This window comes from Carcharhinus amblyrhynchos, chromosome 25 (genome assembly GCF_965287045.1).
Source record: "Carcharhinus amblyrhynchos chromosome 25, sCarAmb.v2.hapA, whole genome shotgun sequence".
Classification (NCBI taxonomy): Eukaryota; Metazoa; Chordata; class Chondrichthyes; order Carcharhiniformes; family Carcharhinidae; genus Carcharhinus; species Carcharhinus amblyrhynchos.
Window position 1 is genome coordinate 22247063 of NC_137348.1, and position 23880 is coordinate 22270942.

At 39.5% G+C, this 23880-nt stretch overlaps 1 protein-coding gene across 11 annotated transcripts in view; it reads left to right on the top strand.

Moving 5' to 3' along the window:
- The window catches only part of dennd1a (DENN/MADD domain containing 1A), a 547788-nt gene that overhangs the window by 370173 nt on the left and 153735 nt on the right, over positions 1–23880 (top strand). For all 11 annotated transcript variants that reach the window (XM_080211932.1, XM_080211937.1, XM_080211934.1 and 8 more), the window contains exon 13: positions 4603–4728. In XM_080211932.1, coding sequence (XP_080068058.1) covers positions 4603–4728 — 126 coding nt within the window. The remainder of the gene's footprint in view (positions 1–4602; positions 4729–23880) is intronic.

A 23880-nucleotide genomic window follows, 5' to 3' on the forward strand; every position in this document is an offset into this window, starting at 1 on the left:
TGTGGGGAAAGAACAATGTTGGGGTTGAATGAATTGCTCTTTCAAAATGCAGGCAGTTTTGTGCTTTAAAATTTATGCATTTATCATTGCCTCTGGGTGAATGTCTCAGGAAGCCAGCGTATTAGGCAAAACAAAAGAAGAGAAATCATGAAAATCTGAGTCTTCCTTGAATTCAGTATGACTGTCCTTAGAGGAGAAAATGCATTTAGTCGCTCGGTAATACAGAATTTGAATATTGCTAAAGAAAGAGACATGCTGTCAAAGCTTTTCATTGTGCATTCATCAGGATACTACAAAAATTTCAAATTTCAAAAGAAATAACAATCTATACTGCTTAAGAATAAGGGTGCTGATTGGCCAAGACATTGCCAAATATAAGTGGGCCACATTGCAATCCCAACTGATAATCTTAAATAATTAAATTCAGTAGTTGCATTGTTTGCTAGAAGCCACTTATATTCATTCACTTGCAGAGGCCAGGTCCATACGTATGAAATAAAGATACAGTAAGAAGTATCACAACACCAGGTTAAAGTCCAACAGGTTTATTTGGTAGCACAAGCCATTAGCTTTTGAAGTGCTGCCCCTTCATCAGATGAATAGGAGTTTTGTTCACAAACAGGGCATATAAAGACACAAATTCAATTTACAAAATAATGGTTGGAATGTGAGTCTTTACAAATAATGAAGTCCTAAAGGTACAGACAGTGTAAGTGGAGAGAGTTCCGACGTGCCCCTGAAAAACCACACCAACCTCCTCGGAAGACAAATATGGGACACAGCGGACAGAGTACCCTTCGTCGTCCAGTAGTTCCCTGGAGCGGAGAAATTACAACACCTTCTCCGGAGCCTTCAACATGTCATTGATGAAGCCGAACATCTTGCCAAGGCCATCTCCACACCCCCACTTCTTGCCTTCAAACAACCACACAACCTCAAACAGACCATTGTCCACAGCAAGCTACCCAGCCTTCAGGAGGACAGTGACCATGACACCACACAACCGCTGCAAGATGTGCTGGATCATTGACACGGACGCCATCATCTCACGTGAGAGCACCATCCACCAGGTACACAGTACATACATTTGCAACTCAGCCAACGTTGTCTACCTAATACGCTGCAGGAAAGGATGTCCCGAGGCGTGGCACATTCGGGAGACCATGCAGTTGCTACAGCAATGGATGAATGAACACCGCTCGACAATCACCAGGCAAGAGTGTTCTCTTCCTGTTGGAGAATACTTCAGCGGCCACGGGCATTCGGTCTTTGATCTTTGGGTAAGAGTTCTCCAAGGCGGCCTTCACGACACATGACAATGCAGAGTTGATGAGCAGACACTGATAGCCAAGTTCCACACACATGAGGACGGCCTGAACTGGGATCTTGGGTTCATGTCACACTATCTGTAACCCCCACAACTTGACTGGGTTTGCAAAATCTCACTAACTGTCCTGGCTGGAGACAATACACATCTCTTTAACCTGTGCTTAACCCTCTCTCCACTCACATTGTCTGTACCTTTAAGACTTGATTACCTGTAAAGACTCGCATTCCAACCATTATTTTGTAAATTGAGTTTGTGTCTTTATATGCCCTATTTGTGAATGCAACTCCCACTCACCTAGTGAAGGGGCAGCACTCCAAAAGCTAGTGGTTTATGCTACCAAATAAACCTGTTGGACTTTAACTTGGTGTTGTGAGACTTCTTAATGTGTTTATTCCAGTCCAACACCGGCATCTCCCCATCAGAAATAAAGATATCCAGGCACTGCACCTTTTTTGAACTAAACAAACACATGTGACAATATTCCCTGGTACATTTCCCATGGCAGCACCTCAAACAATCAGCTTTAACTTCCAAGCTGATTGCCACCACTTTTTCCATGCAGTATAAATTGCCGCTCCCTTTGAAATTTTGCTTTATTTTGCTTGTTCTGATGAATGCAAGTCAAAAAGCTTAAACAGCATTTTTTAAGTAATTCTCAAGTTCTGTACTAATATGCAATTATCTGTTTTGACCTTTAAGGCAATTACAGCATAATGACACCATTTGTTTTTACATGAGGTGTACTGTCACTGTATTGACAGAAACTTTCATTTATATAGCTCCTTTAAATGTGGTAAAATGTCCCAGAGTGCCTCACTGGAGTATTATAAAATAAGATTTGTTAAGAAAATAAAATAGGACCACATAATGAGATACTAAGGCTTTGTCAAAAAAGTAGTCTGTGAAAGAACAAAAGAGATATTTAAAGAGCGAATTTCAGAGCACAACCTAAGCAGCTAAAGGCACTATTGCCAATGGTGGGGCAGTGAAAATTGGGATGTGCAAGAGGCCAGATGTGGAGGGGTGCAGACATCTTGGAAAGTTGTAGGAATGGAGAAAGATTTGGAGGCAGGGAAGGGTTAGGGCCAGGGAAGGATTGAACACAGATGAGAATTTTAAAGTTGAGGCATTGTCATACTGAGAGCCACTGTGGGTCAGAGAGTACAGGGGTGATGAATGAATAGACTTGCTGCAAGTTAGGGTGCAGGCAGCATTGTTTTGTTGAGCTGAAGTTACAGAGGGTTGAAGATGAGAGGCTGCCCCAGAGTGCATTGAAATAGATTCAGAGATAATTACCATATTGATAACATAACCATCTAATGTTTGATGGAGTTCTGGATTTGCTGATGTATATCCTTAGCAGTAGATGTTACTATCAATACATCTTATTTTATGTTACTGTTCAGTTGTTCAGCAAGACTGTGTGATAATAATGGCTTGAGTTTATTGAAGCTCCTATTAACTCCAATTCTGTCTTCTCTATAACAGCTACGTGACAGTTAATTTTCCCATCGGAATATCTTGTATCTCTACATTTCTGTCTCTGTCACAAATGCTGTCATTTCAATCATCATCTATCCTAACAACCCGAGTATATCTATTATGTCCTACCTCAAAACTGAATCAGACTGCTATTACAACTTCAAACCTAATAACAGATACGATGTATAATACCTGACACTGTTACGTCCTTTAAAGGCCTTATTGCTCTCCAGTTTTCAGTTAGTATTATTTGATCTTGCACAGTTTTCTTTGGTGTTTCAGCACCATCACAAATGGTGTGTCTAATTTCATCTGTATCAGCTACATCAAATTCTGTTTCCACCATGAGCTGTCTGCTTACTATGTTCCCCGTTATGCGTATCTTTTTTAACTTCACTATATAGATTTGACTTGTTGATCTTCAAGTTATTTTGAATAGTCAATGAATAGTCATTCTTCATTATGGATACTGTCTTTTAATCAGTTCCAAAACGGCCATGCGATTCAACCAACAAGAGATTGCCTTCCATTGCAGGGATTTTTTTTAACTTGTATCCTCTTGGAAATAGTGTATTTCCTGAGAAACAGGTTATCAGACATGATGGTTGCCTCACTTGACCATCTCGAATTACTTAGATGCAACAGTCGTACATGTGTAAACATAGTGTAAAACCATGTTTAATATGCTGTATTAGCGTACTGCTATGTAGTCAATAGTTCAGCTTTTGATTTATCATAATTTGTACCAACATGAATCACAAACACTAGATTCCTTCCATTCATTTTAATAGTTTTCTTTGAAACTGTAAATTGGTTTTGAGAGTTTCCCCAAGAGAAGCAAAGGACTGACAAGTTGATTTTTTTTCTGCCTAATAAACCTTTTTATCTGTTTCACTTGCTATAATCATTGTTTTAGGTCAACTTCCATTTGCACACAAAACTGTAGCCTTGACTGTCAAATCTCTGAATGAATATGTCAGAAATATATATGCAAGTAGGAAGAAAATAGCGATTCTAAATACACTTATTGGCTTTTCTGCCATTTGGCCATTCACACCCTTTATTCTCTCTGTGGACTGCCATTAGCAGCCTTTCCCCATGTTTTTGTAGCTATAATTCATTTTCATTCCTTCACCCTGCAGTATAAATATCTCTCACTTTCTATGTCTTTTAGCTTTGACAAAGGGTCATCTGGACTCGAAACATCAGCTCTTTTCTCTCCTTACAGATGCTGCCAGGCCAGATGAAATTATCCAGCATTTTCTCTTTTGGTTTCAGATTCCAGCATCTGCAGTAATTTGCTTTTATTCTAAATGCACTGTCTGGGAAGCATATAAAGTAGTCCAAATCTAATCTGATATTGTCTGACAGAGTTGAACAACTGTAAATGATTTTACTTAAGTATTTCTGTTTATTATAAGTGATTTTATTAACTTATTAAATGAATCAATATTGCAGCTGTGTCACCAATTTTGGAGTTCGAGCATTGGATACAAATTAAGTCATGGTAAATGGCAGCTGTGGATTTTTATTTGGACTAGATTTGTGGTAGCTCTCTTTAGATCACAATAATGTAATGACTTGTTTGTCAGGTGCAAGAGGAAAAGCACAATATTGTAATTAACTGCCCCAATTTAAAATCTGGTTACCAGAGTAAATCTTTAGCTTGGGCTTGGTTCAATAGCTCTCCATAACCCAAATCACAGTGATGCTTGATATTTGAATTATTTTAGATTCTTCAGTGAACTGATTATCTCTTCTTCCTTCCTTATTTTCATTCAAATATACAGTTGTCAACACTAAAGAACAGACTTAAGAAAGTGTCAACAACCACAGGTGATGGAGTTGCTCGTGCATTTTTAAAGACTCAAGCGGCTTTGTTTGGCAGCTACAGAAATGCTCTGAAGATTGAACCTGTGAGTTGAACAAAATTACTGCACTCCTCCTGCCACACAATACATGCATGTTATTCATGCTTAATAATGAACCAGCTGCACCTCTACAGTGTATTAATAATGCAATGACCAATCTATACAGTATTACATTTTGCGCACACACGTTTTTCTAGTTCGAGCTTTAACATAGAATATTTTGTTTAACAATTACTTTTAATAAGAATAATTTATATATGCAGCATTTTCTAGATATTATGGAGGAAATCTATTATATATTATTTTCATTGTGCAATAGGAAACTCTAATCTACATAATTAATTAAGTTGCAGTAGCAAAACAAGTAATTTGAGCTTATGTAAAAATGTAGTAATTTCTTAATTTTTTTGAAAGTTTGGAATTTCATTGTTTTGCCCACTCACTTATCCACTTTAATTTCTTTACCACTACTGTGCCTTATTCTGCTACATGAGAGGGCTGGGAAAATTCATGTCATTTCTAATGTACTTATCATAAGAAATTTTCCCTATCAGCTATAGGAATGAATGTCATAAAAATTAACGTTGTGTGAAAATAGATTGATTTATAGTATCTTGCCTGCAGAGCAATGGTCAGATTTGCATTCAGAACGCATTGTCATATTGATTCTGTGTACAGAAACTAAATACTGAAAGGATGCCATTAAACTGTCATGATTAGTACATATCTCATTTTGCAAAGAAGAAACTATTTTTGGATGATAACTGTTTTATGACCCCTTTGATGGTTTAGCTTATTAAGGCACAAAATAACAGGAGCAGGACATAGCAATTCATTCTCTAGTTCCTAGCCTACGTTTAATCAGTTCATCTCTGTTGTGGCGCTAGAGATGGCCTCAATGCCAGTGGATTAACGAAGGAAAAAATTGCTGTGTGTCCTGATCATTATGCAGTACTCCAGCTGAAAGTGTACATGTTAAACAGCATCAGGCTTGTCTGTGATTTTGCCACCACCTCCAGTGCAATAAATTCACTGACCTGTAGTTAGTATTTTAGCTCAAGATATGAATAAGGTACTTGAAGCATCCCCTAACAGTGACCAGTTTGAAAGGGAGAGATTGAAATGATTTTTAAAAATTATTTCATGAGGAATGGTAATCACTGGCAAAGCATGCATTTGTTGCAGATCACAAATTACCTTTCAGCTGAGTGGCTGAGAGGCCATTTCAGAGGACAGCTAAGAGTCAACCACATTGCTCTTGGTCTGGAATCACATGTAGATCAGATTAGGTAAGGCTCGCAGATTTTTTTCTCTATAGGACCAGATAAGGTTTTATATCAATAATGGATGTTCATTTCAGGGCACCATCACTGACACTAGTCTTATATTCCAGATGTATTAATTGAATTCAAGCTCTACTAACTGCGATGGTGGGGTATTTGAAAATTAGAGTTAATATCACTGGACTACTAGTCCAGTGATATTACCACTATGACTCTAAATCCTCAAATTAGTGAAGATAAAAATAACTGTCTTATTTATTACTTATCATGAAGGATATGTTTTATTATAAATACAACAATGTGAACGGTTCTGCCCTTTCTTGTGGTCACAGCTTCAATTGCTGGCTTGTGTTGAAATGGTTGAGGCTTAGGCAGGTGGAACAGAATTGGCAACTGACGTCAGGAAAGGTGGGAAAATTATCCAAGGGATTCTCTCTCTCATGCTATGTGATCTATGTCTTTGCACAAACATCAGAGCATTCAGGAGTCCACATTCTCTGCTGTGGAAATGGCAGCATTTTCTCAAAAACTAGAGAGTGCTATTCGTGCTGGCAAATTTTCAAGTTCTGATCTTACCGGCTCCTCACTGGTGGAGTGGCTTGAAACACACTGTGGTTCTGCAGAAAGTTCATTTTAGTATATTAGCATGTCATTAGTGAGCACCCTCTCTGGGACTCCCTCCCCCTCCCAGGATATTCAGCAACTAGGGAGGAAGGCGTTGGTGTTGGAGTGGGAGGCGATGATTAGGACGAATGTGGGGAGGGGAGAAGGTGCCAGTGATCAGGGGTGAGGGGCGCTGAGGAAAGCGAAGTGCTGACCCTAATCAGGGGTGGCGAGGAGACCCTGAGAGGTCTGTAATAGGCTGGGAGCAGAGTTTTACTCAGGTTCTGATTGGGATGCTCTTTAAAGATGGTACCTCAATCTTTGTGCAGTGGGGTTTTGCCAGCATGTTTAGGCCCATCTCCTTTTGTGACCATGTGAAACATGCCCCCTTGACTCTTTTGGCAGAGTGTCGTCAGATCTGGAGAGAAAACCAATCAGTTTCTTGGGACAGAAACTCGCTGGAAACGACACTGCCATTTTTTGATGAGATAGTTCCCCTAAGAAGTTATATGATGGTTTTAATGTGGGAAATTCACCACAAGACTTCACAGAATGGAGGAATAAAATGGACAGATGCGAAACTATGGTAGAATCTTCGGAGAGGTGACCAAAAGCATAGTCAAAAGACAGTTTTTGAGAAGGCTTTAAAACTTAATGGGAGAGGAGAGAACACAGAGGATGGAACATAGAACACTACAGCCCAACAGGCCCTTCGGCCCACAAGTTGCGCTGATCACATCTGTACCTACCATGCCATAGAACTATCTGTAACTCCCAATTCCATTAGATCCCATATACTCATCCAGAAGTCTTTTAACAGACCCCAGCGAGTTTGCCTCTACCACCACCAATGGCAGCTGATTCCACTCACTCACCACCCTCTGAGTGAAAAACTTTCCCCTAACATCTCCTCTGTACTTGCTTCCCAGCACCTTAAACCTGTGTCCTCTCGTAATGACCATTTCAGCTCTGGGAAATAGCCTCCGAGAATCCACCCTATCTATTCCTCTCAACATTTTATAAACCTCTATCAAGTCGCCTCTCAACCTTCGTCTCTCCAGGGAGAAGAGACCTAGCTCCCTCAACCTATCTTCATAAGGCATGCCTCCCAATCCAGGCGACATCCTTGTAAATCTCCTCTGCACCCTCTCAATATCCTTCCTGTAGTGAGGCGACCAGAACTGCACACAGTACTCCAAGTGGGGTCTGACAAGGGTCCTATAAAGTTGCAGCATTACCTCCCGACTCCTAAACTCAATCCCTCGACTAATGAAACCAATAATGGAGTGAGAACTCTGCTACCAATTAGAAGGAGAAAGGAAGGAGTGCATAAAAGACCAAAAGAGATTAATTTTGGAAGCACATTGGATCACAGCTGTCAAGGAATTTGAAGACAAGACATCTATATTCCATGTGTTGAGGAACAGGCAGCAGGTGCAGATCAACAAGGATGGATTCGATTGGCACGGAGAATAGGATTTAGACATCTGAGTTTTAATCATATTGCAGTTTACTGAGGTAAGACACCAGCAAGAAAGGTAATAAAAATTATGTCTGGAGGTGATAAAAATGTGGATAAAGATTTAGGTGACTGCAAGGTGGAGAGATAAAGGTAAGCAATGTTTATGTGTGGGAAATGAGCAATCTTAGTGAAGCAGGATGTATGAAGATTTTACATGACTCAAATCAGACTGAGTGAATGAGCAGAACCAGAAGTGGAACTAGTAGCAAGGGAGCAGAGCTTTTGGTGGAAGAGGGAAAAAATAACAACTTTGATCTTTCTATTCTTTAGTTGGAAAATGTTTTGTTCGTTCACAATGTAATGGCAGTCAGTCAATTGACAGTACAACAGTGATTGTAGGGTCAGGGAAAAGCTGAAGAGTTTCTAGCTGGGTATTTTCACCAGTCATATGGATATCAGATAAAACAGGGTTAGCCAAAACTGTTGACGACTCCCTTGTCTGATTATGAACTCCTATTGATTCTTTTAAAAAATCATTTTACAGGATGTGGCTGTCACTGGCTAGCACAGCATTTATTGCCCATTTGTAGTTGCCCTTGGGAAGGTGATGGTGAGCTGCCAACTTGAACCACTGCAGTCCCTGAAGTGTAGGTGCACCCACAGCACTGTTAGGGAGGGAGTTCCATGATTTTGATCCAGTGACAGTGAATGAAGAGTGATATATTTCCAAGTCAGGATGGTGAGTGACTTGGAGGGGAGCCTTCAAGTGGTGGTGTTCTCAGGTATTTGCTGCCCTTGTCCTTCTAAATGGTCATGGTCATGGGTTAAGAAGGTGCTGCCTAAGGAATGTTGGTGAATTCCTGCAGTGCGTCTTGTAGATGGCACGAAGTGCTGCCACTATTGGTCAGTGGTGGAGTGATTGAATATTTGTGACAGGGGTAGCAATGAAACAGGCTGTTTTGTCCTAGGTGCATGCGAACTTCTTGAGTATTGTTGGAGCTGCACTCATCCAGACAAGTGAAGAGTGTTCCATTATACTCCTGACGTGTGCCATGTAGATGGTGGACAGACTGTGGGTAGTCAGGAGCTGAATTACTCGCCACAGGATTTCTAGCTTTTGACTTACTCTGGTAACCACCATATTTATATGGCTAGTGCAGTTCAGTTTCTGGTCAGTGGTAACTTCCAGGAAGTTGATAGTAGGAGATTCAGCAATGATAATGTCATTGAATGTTAAGGGATGATAGTTAGGTCCTCGCTTGTTGGAGATAGCCATTGCCTGGCGCATGGATGGTGTGAATATTACTTGCCACTTGTCAGCCCAAGCATGGATATTATCCTGGTCGTTCTGCATTTGGACAAGGAGTACTTCAGTATCTGAGGAATCACGATTGTCACTGAACATATATCGAAAATAATAGTAGGAGTAGAACATTTGGCCCTTTGAGCCTGATCCGCCATTCATTATGATTATGGCTAACCGTGAAATTCAGTTCCCTGATACTGCCTTCACCCCCATATCTATTTAGCCCCAAGAGTTAAACCTAATTCCTTCTTGAAATCACATAACGTTTTGGCCTTAACTACTTTCTGTGGTAGTGGATTTCACAGATTCACCACTCTTTAGTGAAGAAATTTCTCCTCACTTCAGCTCTAAAAGTTTGACACCTTATCCCCAAACTCTAACCTCTAGTTCTGGACTCCTCCACCATCGGGAATATTCTTTCTAAATCTACTCTGGCTAATCGTTAGAATGTTAAAAGTTTCTGTGAGATCCCGTCACTCTTCGAAACTCCAATGAATATAATTCTAACCAATTTAGCCTCTCCTCACATGGCAGTTCTACTACCATCCCAGGAATCAGCCTGATAAACCTTTGCTACACTCACTCCATAGCAAGAACATCCTTCCTCAGATAAGGACACCAAAATTACACAAATTATTCCAGATGTGGTCTCACCAATGCCTTATATATTTGCAGTAAAACATTCGTATTCAAATCCTCTCGCTATGAAGGCCAACATACTATTGCCGCCTTTACTGCCTGCTGCACCCCTGCGCTTACATTCAGGGACTGGTGCATGAGGACACCGAGATCTCGTTGAGTATCCATCTCTCTCAATTTACACCCATTCAAATAATAATCACCTTTCTATTTTTGTTTCCAAAGTGATAACCTCACATTTATCTGCATTATACTGCATCTGCCATTCATACGCCCACTCACTCAGCCAGTCCAGATCACCTTGAAGCATCTCCATCATCCTCCTCACAGATGACCCTCGCACCCAGCTTTATATCATTTGCAAATTTGGAGATAATGCGTTTAGTTCCCTCGTACAAATTATTAATATATAATGTGAACAGTTGGAATCCTAGCATAGATTTCTACATTGCTCCACTATTCACTGCCTGCCAATCGAAAAAATACCCATTACTCCAACTCTCCTAACCAGTTTTCTATCCATCTCAAAACATGACCCGCAGCCCCGGCACTTCAATTTTGCATAATAATCTGCGATATGAGATTTTGTCGAAAGCTTTTTGAAAATCTAAATAACCCACGTCTACCGATTCACCTTGGTCAACTCTACTAATTACATCCTCAAAGAACTCAGTAGACACGTCAAGCATGATTTCCCTTTTGTAAATCTATACTAGCTTTGTCTGATTACACCATGGCTTTCCAAATGCTGAGCTAAGAAATCCTTGATAATGGACTCTAGCAACTTCCCTATTATTGACGTTAGGCTCACTGGTCTAGAGTTCTTTGTTTTCTCTCTACCTCTCATTTGAATAGCGTGCATACATTTGTTACTCTCCAATCTGTAGGAACCATTCCAGAGTCTAAATAATTTTGGAAAAGATCACCAATGGATCTCATATTTCTAGGGCCATTTCCTTAAGTGCTCTGGGATGAAGATTATGAGGCCCTGGAGATTTCTCTACCTTCAATCCCATTAATTTCCCCAAAACCATTTCTCTGCTAATCTGATTTATTTTAGTTCCTCACTAAAACTTGTGTTTCTCAGAACTTCTGATACTTTATTCATGTCTTCCTTTGTGAAGGCAGAAGTAAAGTATGAATTTAGTTCCTCGGCTATTTCTTTGTTCCCCATTATGAATTTCCCTGCTTCTCGCTCTAAGGGGCCTACATTCATTTTTAACAGCACGTTATGCAGTCATCTGCAACCATCTCCACTTCTGACCTTATGATGGAAGGAAGATCACAAATGAAGCAGCTGAAGATGGTTGGGCCAAAAACAATATCCTGAGGAGCTCCTGCAGTAATGTCTTGGAGTTGAAATGATTGACCTCCAGTCACCACAACTACCTTCCTTTGTGCCAGGTATGACTCCAGCCAGTGGAGGGTTTTCCCCCTGATTCCCACTGACTCCAGTTTTCCTCGGTCACTTTGATGCCATAGTCGGTCAAATGCTGCCTTAATATCAAAGGCTGTCATCTGGCCTCACCTCTGGCATTCAGCTGTTTTGTCAATGCTTGAATCAAGTCTGCAATGAGGTCAGGAGGTGAGTGACTCTGGCAGAATCCAAACTGAGTGTCTGCAAGCAGGTTATTGCTGAGTAAGTGTTGCTTGCAGGAGCTGTTGACCCTTTACACCATTTTACTGCCGATTGAGAGTAGAATGATGGGGCGGTATTTGACCGTGTTTGACTTGTTCTGTTTCTTGTACACTGAACATACCTGGGCAATTTTCCACGTTGCTGGGTAGATGCCAATGTTGAAGCTGTATTGCAACAGTTTGGCTAGGGGCATGGCAAGTTCTGGAGCACAAATCTTCAGTACTATTGCTGGAATATTGTCAAGACCCATAGTCTTTGCAGTTTGCAGTGCCTTCAGCCGTTTCTTGATATCATGTGGAATAAATCAAATTGGTTGAAGACTGACATTTGTGATGCTGATTGTTCCAACTCACCCTTTAATGAATAGAGCAACATGAAGAATCGAAAGTCTGCTGCATACTACATAATATCACAGAAATACTTACAAAAAAGGAGAAAATAAATGTTGTTTGTTTGCCCTATTGTGTATTGTAATCCAGTGATACAATGAAACCAAGATAATAGTTGGGATTCTTTTTACTAACTAAAACAACAATCTCTGAAGTTTATCTTGACCATATTCTAACATTAGTGTAGTATCGAAGTATAGGTTACAACATTTCAAAAATGATCTCATCTTTGATTTAGTACACATACAAGTTGCAATAAATTAATAAATATTATGAAAACTGCACTAAAATGTGTACATTCCACTAATCTTCAAATGCCCTTTAAATAGGGCATATTATCCTCCCTATGAACATTCTATTCCATATCCTACCCTATTAATAAAATTTATGGTATTTTTGCTAAATTTAGTGGAAGATTATGTTGCCTTTATAGAAGACAGTAATTATCTTAGCCCATTAAAATGTACCCTCAAGCATCTAAACCTTTTGTTAATTCTTCCCGCTCCCTCAATTCTTGTCCCCCCCCCCCCGATGTTGCAAAAACTGGGAGATTAATGATACTGTGTTTTCTATTACCAATCGCTCCCTCCATTGACAATTGCTTGCAACTTCAGTAGCTGCTGAGTTTTAGTAGACTTGTGGAAAGCTTCATAAAATAGTGTTCCTCACCAGGCACTTAATTGAATCAGGGAATTTCTCCAACTAGCTATGTTTTTTGTTCCTTTTCGCTTTAGTTTTTGTTCTCCTACAAGCAAAGTCTTCAACGGATTTGTATTATGTTATAGTTTGTAGATATTTTATCATTGAGTTGCTTCCTTATAAATTTTACATTAGATCTATGGAATTGAAAACATGTTTTTCCATCCTCTGATAACATTGCACAGAAGAAAATTTCTGTTAACTTCTTGGTATTCAGTTAGTGACAATTCTCTACAATGACCTCTTGTCACTGACATAATTCAATTTCCCTGTTCAAGGTATCAAAACTCTTCATAATTTTAAAACAATCTCTGAGACTTCCCTGCATCACTTGAAATAGTCCCAATGCCTTGTCTCTCCTCACGTAACTATAGTCTCTCATCACAGATATCGGGCAGGATTCTCCGGCCGTGCTTGCCTCAAAACCAAAGAATCTTGCCTGTGGTCAGTGGACCTTCTTATGGTCTACCCCCCACCTGCTCCGTTTCTCGTGGCGGGCAGGACGGGAGAATTTCATCTATCATCTTGGTGAATCAATACTACACATGCTCAATGGCTTTAGTAGCTTTTAACATTTTTTTCAACAATGAGGCATCCCAAACAGTATAGCAGTTCTACCAGTATAAATGTATCATTGCTCTTTTGATGTTATACCTTGTCTTTAGCCTTTGTTTGTAGCCTTTTAACAATGCAAAAGTGTTGATTAGTGATAATTAACCTCTCTGGCACCGAAAATTGACTACACCAAATGTGGAGCCACATTCTTCAGGTAATTGCTGGAGCGGTTTAAAAAAAATTAATACGTTCACTAATATTTTCTCTTTTTTTTCTTGCTCTTAATCTAATCAATTCCTCTTTCTCTTTATTTCTCTTTCTGAACCTAATTTGAAATTGAATTTGTTCTCTGTACTTTATACTTCTAAAATTCTTCATTCTGGTTGGTTAAGCAAATATAAAGCTTGTTTCCCTACTCACTCATGTCCTAGATGCCTTGTTACCATTACAAATTTGCACTTTTAGCATTACCACAGAGGCTGTAGCACTGTTTGTGATCTGAACTGGACATTTGGGTCTTTCCTACTCATCCCAGTATGCTTCACAAGTCATTTTGAAGGTGACTCAAATTAACTGTTGGTAGGGAGAAAGAAACAAACGTTTTTGGAATTTACATCAGAAAAAATGCAACATAAACCTGAGGTCTTGTATTTCTGTTGAAATGGATGGTTCTAAGTTATCTTGAATGAATTTGAAGACAAGTTCTTTGATTTGATTTGATTCGATTCATTACTGTCACATGTATTAGTATAAGGTGAAAAGTATTGTTTCTTATGTGCTATACAGTCAAAGCATTCTGTTCGTAGAGCTGGAAAGGAGAGAGTGCAGAATGTAGTGTCACAGTCATAGCTAGGGTGAAGAGAAAAATCAACTTATATGAGATTGATCCATTCAAAAGTCTGTTGGCAGCAATGAAGAAGCTGTTCTTGATTTGGTTGGTAGATGACCTCAGGCTTTTGTATCTTTTCCCCGATATATAGATCTCAATTTTGAAACACGAAATATTATTGACTTTGTCATTATGTCTTAAAAAAAATTTGCCTACACACAGCCAAGTGGTATGGTCTACTCAAAATGATTGGAAATGTTCACAATTCTTTTTTTTGAAAGACCCGATGGAAGTGTAAGTCTTAATAAAATAGATGCAACAAGAGCTTATGTGAACATGAAAGGTCAAACTCTCTCCTTTCTAAACCTACCTTTAGATTTGGAGTAAATTGGAAATAAAGTGAAAAAGAATCAAAATGAAGCAAAAGGAAGGTTTGAGGCATGGATGGGGATGATGCAGGTCATTATCATGAAAGACGACAGGCCTGGATGGAGACCCGGATGAGCACTCAGATCCTGTGGATCAGCTGGCGGAGGTTTTTGCAGACAACGTTAAGCTCTCCTTACTCTGATATGCGGTCTCTAACAACTTCAAGACGACCATCATCCCTGTACCAAAGAAAAGCCAAGCAGTGTGCCTTAATGAAAGATTAGGCATGGCACGCATTAACTCTGATCTCCAGATTGCCTGGATCCTCTACAGTCTGCCTATCGCCGCAACAGGTCCACAGCAGATGTCACCTCCCAGACCTTACATTCAACCCTGGAACACCTGGACAGCAAGGACACTTATGTCGGACTCCTTTTTATTGACTATGGCTCAGCCTTCAACACCATTATCCAACTAAATTTATTTCTAAACTCTGTGACTTAGAGCTCAGCTCCTCCATCTGCAACTGGACCGTAGGCTTCCTAGCCCACAAACTGTAATCAGTAAAGATAGGTAACGACATCTCCTCCACAATTATCCTCAAGTCTGTGCCCTCAGCACCTTACTATACTCCGTTTATGCTTCTGACTGTACGACCAAATTCCCCCCCAACTCCATTTGCTGATGACACTACCATTGTGATTCGGATCTCAAACAATGATCAGTATAGGAAAGAGGCAGAGAATCTGGTGAGCTGGTGTGATGGCAATAAATTTCTCCCTCAGTGTCAGTAAAATGAAGGAGATAGTCATTGACTTGAGGAAACGTAGTAGAGGACATGCCCGTGTCTACATTAATGGTGATGAAGTGGAAATGGTCGAGAGCTTCAAGTTTCTACGTGTCCAGACCACCAACAATCCGTCCTGGTCCCTTCACACTGACACTATAGTTAAGAAAGCCCACTAACACATCTACTTTCTCAGTAGCCTAAGGAAATTTGGATGTCCACCACAACATTCTCAACAATTTTTACAGGTGCATCATAGAAAGCATCCTTTCTGGTTGTATCACAACTTGGTGTGGTTCTTGCTCTGACCAAGACCGCAAGAAACGACAAAGGGTCATGGACATAGCCCAGTCCATCACGCAAACCAGTCTCCCATCTATTGAATCTGCCTACACTTCCTGCTGCCTTGGAAAAGCAGCCAGCATAATCAAGGACCCCATGCATCCTGGACATCTTCTCTTATGCCTTTTTCCATCAGGAAAAGGATACAACAGTCTGAGGACACGTACCAACCGACTCAAAAACAGCTCTTCCAGAATGTCATCAGACTTTTGAATAGACCTATCATATATTAAGCTGGTCTTTCTCTTCATCCGATCTGTACCTGCAACATTACATTCTCCACCTTCTTCTTTCTTTCTCTCCTATGTACTCTATGAATGATATTTTAGTCAGTATAGCTTGCAAGAAACAATACTTTTCACTATCCCAATACACATGACAAATCAAAAAAAACTGGAGAACTGAATGATATTTCATTGAACTGACATGACCAGTACAAAAGGGGAATGTAAAAGAAGATGCTTTGAATGCACTGATTTTGACATATTCCTTTGGTTCCTCTTATGGTTAGCCCAAGAGTAATAAAATAATTATTATCTACACCTTTTGGTCTGTAAGATAAATTATTGTCTTCTGTTGAAGTGATTACTAGTGTGAAATAATGTCCTTGTGGTTCTACCTTCCATTATAAATCATTCTTGACTCTTTTCTAACCTTTATTGGTCCAAATAAATGATATAGTCATTTTTTTAGGCAGTTCCATAATTTTAATTGGTAGCCTGAAGTGGTTGGATTTAAAATTAAACTGCTTCATGCAAGGCATATTGATGCCATGTGTTGGTGGACACAGCTTTCTCCCACAGTGCCTCCGATTCCAATTTACTGTCAGTGGTAGGTGCTGAGTATGGGCTTTGGTATCTTCCTGCAAGCTTCAAGCTAGCGTCAGTGGACAAGTTGCTGTGGGCTGTTTGTTACAATTCCTGACAGCCAGCTCAAAAACTGCATAGGGGATAAACTGAGACTTGCTTTCTCTCAGCCACGAATGATCTGTTGTCCAAAGACAAAGATATTGTCTAAGACGGTATCATTCCTCAAGATATGAGGGAGGTGATGGTGAGGAGGGAAATTGTAGTTAATTAACATTTTACTTGTGTAAGTTAGAACACACAGTTTGAGGTTGCAGTATGCTTCCTTGTGTGATATCAAGCCGTACTCCATCAGGAAAAGGCTATTAATCATTCAGAGCAGAAGCCAAAACGTTGGGGAATTTACAGTATTTTGTACAGCCCAATTACAAATGTAGTTCTGTATGTTTAACTATAAATATGAGTGATTTAATTTCTTTTTATCTAATCTGAACCTATCCCATTTATCATATGCACATGCAGCTTCAGTGAAATTAGTAATCATACTTAGAACTCTGTTTACTTCTAACATTTTCTGGATAGTTCGATCTTTTATGCAGCCAATTTAATCTTAATTGTGATGTATTCAAAATGCATCGTGATAATTGTATGCCATGCATGATCTTGTCCTTGTCAAATATTACATCTAATGCAAACAACACAATTGATGTTTTGTTTCATAAATACAGAAGACAACATGGCTTTTAAACTGGTGAAGTACAATCAAAACCCATGCTTCTAACATCATGATTCTATATAATTCTAGAGTTATTTTGACTACACTTAACATAAAACTAAGGGCATATTTTTGTGTAACTTAATGCATCTAAAACATATGCTTGGAATAAGTTATATACCAATTAAATTGCAGCATTCAAATAGTGCTAGTAGATTTCTGATTTCAGTTGAAAGCCTTCTAAATCATTCTTTTTATCAATAAATGTAATATTGCAATCAGTTAACTCGCAGTACTTATAACAAAGTACAGAGTAAGCAATGCCGAGGTTGTAATTCGATCCTCACATATTTTATGTGGATGGCACAGTGAGAGAGTGGTTAGCATTGCTGCCTTACATTGCCAGGGACCTGCGTTTGATTCCCAGCTTGAGTCACTTTGTGTGCGAAGTCTGCACGTTCACCCCATGTCTGCGTGGGTTTCCTCCAGGTGCTTCAGTTTCCTCTCTCAGTGATGGTTAAGTACAGTTGCCATACCCGGTGTACCCAAACAGGTGCCAGAGTGTGGCAACTTGGGGATTTTTACAGTAGCTTAATTGCAGTGTTAATGTAAGCCTACTTGTAATACTAATAAATAAAAATTACCTTTTATATACAATGTATATGAAATATGAATGGAAGTATTGCTTATCTTATGATCACAGGCTGCTAGAATTGAATGTTGATGTTATATTGCTGTTCTTGAACATAACTTTTCATCTTAAAGTTAGCTGTTTTATTTGATGTGATATATTTGAAAATTGACATTCTAGAAAGTAACTATGTATCTGTAACTACAGAATGTTCCTTCGTTAAACAAGCTTTACAAATAACTAATTTGAAATGAACGATAAATTTTGTGCAACGGGCAACTGCTAGTGAACATACCTTCCCTTTGTGGAATTGAAATCCTTTTGTACGTTTTCTCCAAATTTGAGCACTGATGTATTATCAGGCTCTGAACTATTTGACTGCCTGACCATGTGGCCTAAGGCACTTAAGTTGTCCAGCAGTCATTTATCGGGTTCTTTTACAAACCTGCTGAGTAACTACTTCACTTAAGATTGGATTCCCTTGATTCCTATTTGTTATACTCTTAAGAATCAACGGTACTTTTCTTTGAACTTCTGACCAAACTCTTCATGTTAGGAGGTAGAAATATCGGAGAGCTATTTTGGAAAAACTTGGCTGTCAGTTTAGTAACTCAAAACTTCGGCCCTGTACTACTGCAACAAATTCTATTTTATTTTTATATACATCTAGCGATTCAGAATTTTACATATTTGCTGTTTACAATTCCCAGAAGGAAATGCCCAGTATATTTGGTGGAGATTTATTCAGTAAAGATCTTTCAACTCTATGGTGTTTTCGTTGTGCCTACTCAAGAACAAAATTGGTCTTGGGAGTTACAGTTACATCAGCGATTATGGCCTAGATCTTCTGGTCTTTGGATCATCAGGAACCAAACAGCCACCAACCACCGCACCCCCCCCCCCCCAAAAAAAAGATGTGCTATGACCCTTTGAAGTCCCAGTGCACTGATTCAGTGGGAATTGCCAAAAAGTTTGAATTTCTTGTGGGTAGTTTTTTTTGCTTCACAGGACTCTCAAAAATCTCCAACTCTAAGTCAGAGATGGAGACTTTGGACCATCCAACTCACTTATGTAGAATCATAGAATTATAAAATCTTAAAGTGCAGAAGAGGGCCATTTGGCTCATCGAGCCTGCACCAACTATAATCCCACCCAGGCCCTATCCCCATAATCCCATGCATTTAACCTAGCTAGTCCCCCTGACACTAAGGGGCAATTTAGCATGGCCAATTCACCTAACCTGCACATATTTTGGAGTGTGGGAGGAAATTGGAGCACCTGGAGGAAACCCACGCAAACACGGGGAGAACGTGCAAACTTCACATGGACAGTGACCCAAGCCAGGAATTGAACTCAGTTCCTTAGTGCTGTGAGGCAGCAGTGCTAACCACTGTGCCACCATGCCGCCCAAATTACCTGAATAATTACCCAGGAAATGTTAGACAGACGATTCTAATCTCCTGGGTATCAATGCAATTGACACCCCTGACCTGATGACCGTTCCCCCCCCGCCCCCGCAATTGTCCCCTGACCTGACGAACTCTCCCAACCTGCGCTCCCAACCTGCACCCCCACCCCATCTCGTTCTCGTCGGACCTCGCCATCCTACCCACTTACCTCACTTACTTCATCCGCTCTACCCCTTTACTTCACCCATTATATTCCCTTACCCACTTAACTCATTTACCCTATTCACTTACCTCACCCGCCCTACACACTCGCTAGCAAACTGAAAAGCTGTTTGAATGTCCCAAAGCTTTTCACTGTGTTGGTGAATACTTACCAGAAGACAGCAGCTAATGCTGTAAAAGGGGCATGGCTTCTGTGCGGATTCCCTTACTGATGCCTGAGGTTTCCTGCACTGAGTAAGGTTCTCTCCATTGGTATCTTGTAGTTAGCTACATCCGAGTTAGGTACATTTTTCCGTTGTTTAATTCTATCACATCCACGTCAGATTGTAAAGTTTCATTAATTTTCAATTATGCCAAGTCATCATGCTGCCAATAGGGACTTAAGGAAAGCTGAGTGAAGCTGGTTGAGAAGATTGAAATGCAGGATGTGGAGTCTAAGCAAGAAAGCTGGAGAAACTTTATCAAGGGAATAGGTAAACTAATAAAATGAGAATGTAGCCAAGATTGTGTTTGGAATTCAGTGAGGCCAGGAATGTGTATCTATCATGTAGGATGTTGCCTACCAACTGTCAGGTTGACAGCAGCAAGTGGAGTGACTATGAACCGCAGATTAATGTAGTTAGCCGTGTTATCTCTCAGCATCAGGGATCTTGGTTCAATACCAGTGTGGAGTCTGCATAGGTTTCCTCTGGGTGCTCTAGTTTGGTCCGATGGTCCAAAAGTATGCACGTAATGTAGATTGGCTATGGTAAATGCATGGGATAGAGCCGGGGTTGGGATGTGGTTGTAGGCCTGGGAGGGATGCTCTTGATGGGCTGAATGGCCTCTTTCCGCACTGTTGGGGTTCTATGTTTACAGAGTGATCTGTCTATATTTCTGTAAGTGAGAGCTCAAAGTCATTTAACACTTATAGTAACACTTATTCAGTTCCATCATTAGGTTGGAAGTTCCGAATGTTTTGTCCTTTTCTGGAAAAATGCAATCTTTGTAGGCGAATCGCATCAGAAATTGATTATCATGTGCACTGTGTATTAGAATGATCTATTTAATACTATTGTCACTTGTATTACTTGGGAGTATATTTGTACTGAAATAAAAGAAATTTAAATTCTGAGTGTCTCAGCCATAGCTCAGTCATAGCATTCCTGCCTTTGATTCAGAAAGTTCTAAATTTCAATCCTGCTCCAGAGACTTGTGCACAAAACCCAGGTTGTGCGGTACTGAGGGTCTCTTTCATGTGAAATTAACTCAAGGTCCCATCTTCCCCACCCCCTCCCCAACTCTCCTCCCCTCAGATGGGCATTAAAGATCCAGTGGTATTATTTCGGAGAGGGTTCTTTGTGTCTTGACCAATACTTACCCCTTAATCAATGCTACAGAAACCTGATCGTTATCAACATGCTGTGTATTGTGCACACATTTACCTTTCACAAATTACAACAGTGACTGTATTTCAAAATGCATTGACTGTAAAGCTCTTTTGGATATCCTGAGATCAGGAAAGGTGAGTCTTTATGACTTTAGTTCTTTATTTGTATTTTTCTTACCTTTGTACTTTTAGGAAATCGACTGAAACTTTTTTATGATGCCGCTGTGGCATTGGGATGTTATTTCAGGAGAGATACATTTGTTTCTGTTGATGTTTTTCCATGTGCAGGATAGAAATGAAATTACAGGAGTCGATATACGTGCGGTGTTAAAGACTGAGAATAGACTCACCAACCCAGCAATGTATATCTTAGCCGTTCTCACACAATACAAATGGTTAGATCTGTAGTGAATTTCAAATCATGTTTATTTTCAGTAAAAACAAATTTATTGCAAGTAAGTTCAGTTTTGAAGCGCAAGGTTTAAATTTACTACAAAAAATCCCACAAAGGTTTTCTAAAGAGGATGTTAAACAGTTCGACAGTGCACAGTGTCACAGCTCTGGGTCTAAACTTCTGAGAAGTATAAACAAGAAAGAACAAAGGACGTTTATTGATCTTGTTTTATAATTAACTTGCTGTTGCAGGTCCTAATCTGACTGCTTTGCATTGCCTTCAATCCCAAAACATGTATCCTTTGCTGAATCAGCAATTGATTCAGTCCCTTTTGATTGTGTCAATATATACTGTGCTCGGTGACCATTAGTCTGTGCTGTGAGCATGAAGTCTGAAATCACTTTTTTACTTAGAAAATATGCTGTGAACCTCAGGGGGTGATTTTATTTTATTCAGAGTCGTGCCTATTATTTCTGCCTAAACAGTCTTTTGGCACAGATGTCACTGCCCAGTGTACTATCATTAATGTACGGATGACAACGCATGCTGATGATCAACAATTGTGACTGTTGCTATAGGTTTATCGAAGAATACTTTGTGTTGATTACAAGAAATAATAAGGCCGGTGGGAAATCATACATAATATGTGGTCTATGCGATACTGCTGCCTATAGTGAAATTGTATTATACAGTCAGCAAATTATGCGCATTCCATTGACTGCATTGTTTAAATACCAAGTTAGGTTAGTGGCATTTTGTTTTATTAATTTTGTAACTTTTAGCAACATTTTAAAAATTCGAATAATTTTCATTAATGTACTTTTACTGGCTTCCTTACATTTTAATGCAGCACCTACATATACTAAAATCCATCAGTAAGGTATGCATAACACCACTCTTTCGTTTTGTTGTTTTCAGTAACACAATGACTATCACCAAAGGAGATCTTTTTTGCAGGTAGCACCAGCCTCTGCAGAGTAGTTCACTCTCGATCAGGAGGGTGAGCAGCAAATAATTCACTTTAAGCAAACATACAGAATTGGACAGTGGACTGACAAATGGTGTGTGACCGTCAATAATAATGTCAAAAAAGGTTAGGTATGGTATTGCCCTCGTACCTCTTGATTGTGGATATTCTCTTCAATCACTAATATCTAGCACCTTAGCTTGGTAATCATGTCTGAGCTCTGCTGGGACAAATAGGAGATAAAGACAGCTATGATCGTCAGTCAGCAGTATCAGTCTTTTACATACTCCTTTTGGCAGGCTGCTGAGGAAAATACATTCCTTGTTTCAAGACTTTGTACATTCCAAAAACGTCAAAGACAATAAACAGATAAGGGTAGTGTGCTCCATGCAGGAATCCATTCTCAACAGTACAAAAAAGACAAAGCCAACTGTTAGTCCTCTTTAGGATAATGACAGAATGTACTTATTGAACTGTACACAGCACTGAAATAGGAATTCCATTTCTGAAGCAGGGAAGCAAAATGTATCAAAGTTCTATATTAACATTCTGTAATGATGCAAAATCGTTAGAAATGCCATCAACAATAAATCTTTTGCATGTTACTTTTGCTCCCTGTTAAACTCTGGGGTTTATTGGTTTTCAGCAGCAGTGATTTGCAGAAATTTACTAACTGGGTTAAATATTATTCATCTGTTGAATCATGGTGTACATAAGAAATAGCTAGTAGGCTCTTTGGTCCTGCAAGCTTGCTCCACCATTTATGGTCTTCCACATTTATAGAGGAAGTAGTATTAGAACTTCTCTCTGAGCTTTGAGATGTTTGAATATGAGACTGTGCACCTTTGCAGCTGTGTTTGCTACTGACTATGTTCGTAGAAACACCCCAAGTGAACCCCCTGCTAATATCTCTTGCTAATGGCTCCAGTTTTGACCTGAAACCTTGAAGGTTATCTGTGATGGTCAGGATAATCTCATTCGAGCCCTGCATTTTAGTATTCAGCTTGTTCAGATGGCTAAAAATATCTGCAAGATATGCCAGCTAAGCCCCCCCACCCAGTAATGACCAAATAGTAACTCTTGCCATGGTGGTTCATGCATTGTTGAGAACTCTTCGGTTCTGTCTGGAGCTCACGAACGTAGGAGAGAACCTTCCCCTTCGATAACCATTAATATAGATTGCAAATAGTTGAGGTCCAAACACTGATCCTTGTGAAAACCAGTAATTACAATCTGCCAACCGGAAAATGATGCACTTTCTCCTACTTTCTCTTTCCTGTCCATTACTCAATCGATACTAATATATTGCTCTCACTCCTGTGAACCAATAATTTCTTGTATGGCACCTTTATACATGCTTTAAAATTAAAGAGGGTATTATTGCCATTCTCACCCATTGTCGCACTTGAACGATGCCATGGGATTTTTGGATGCTTAACAAATGCCATGATAAATTCAGTAAGGTATTTTTTGCTAGTGCAGTTGCCTTGCTGCACTTTGTTATGCTAATCTATGTTTCAATAAATAGACATTCTTGTGAGTTTAACAAATAGAATGCCTATAGCTTATTACTTAGAAAACATTGATTATACATTTTTAAAAAATCAGATTTCATGTTGTACTAACTTGCATTCTAAAAAACAATTAAAGTCTGATTGTCCCTACCCTTTACAATACACCAGGAAGCAATTACACTTTAATTTAGTTTACCTTTGGTTCTGTTTTTGGTTTTAAGGGATCACAGATACCTCCCCAATAGAATTATAAATTTTGTATTTCTTG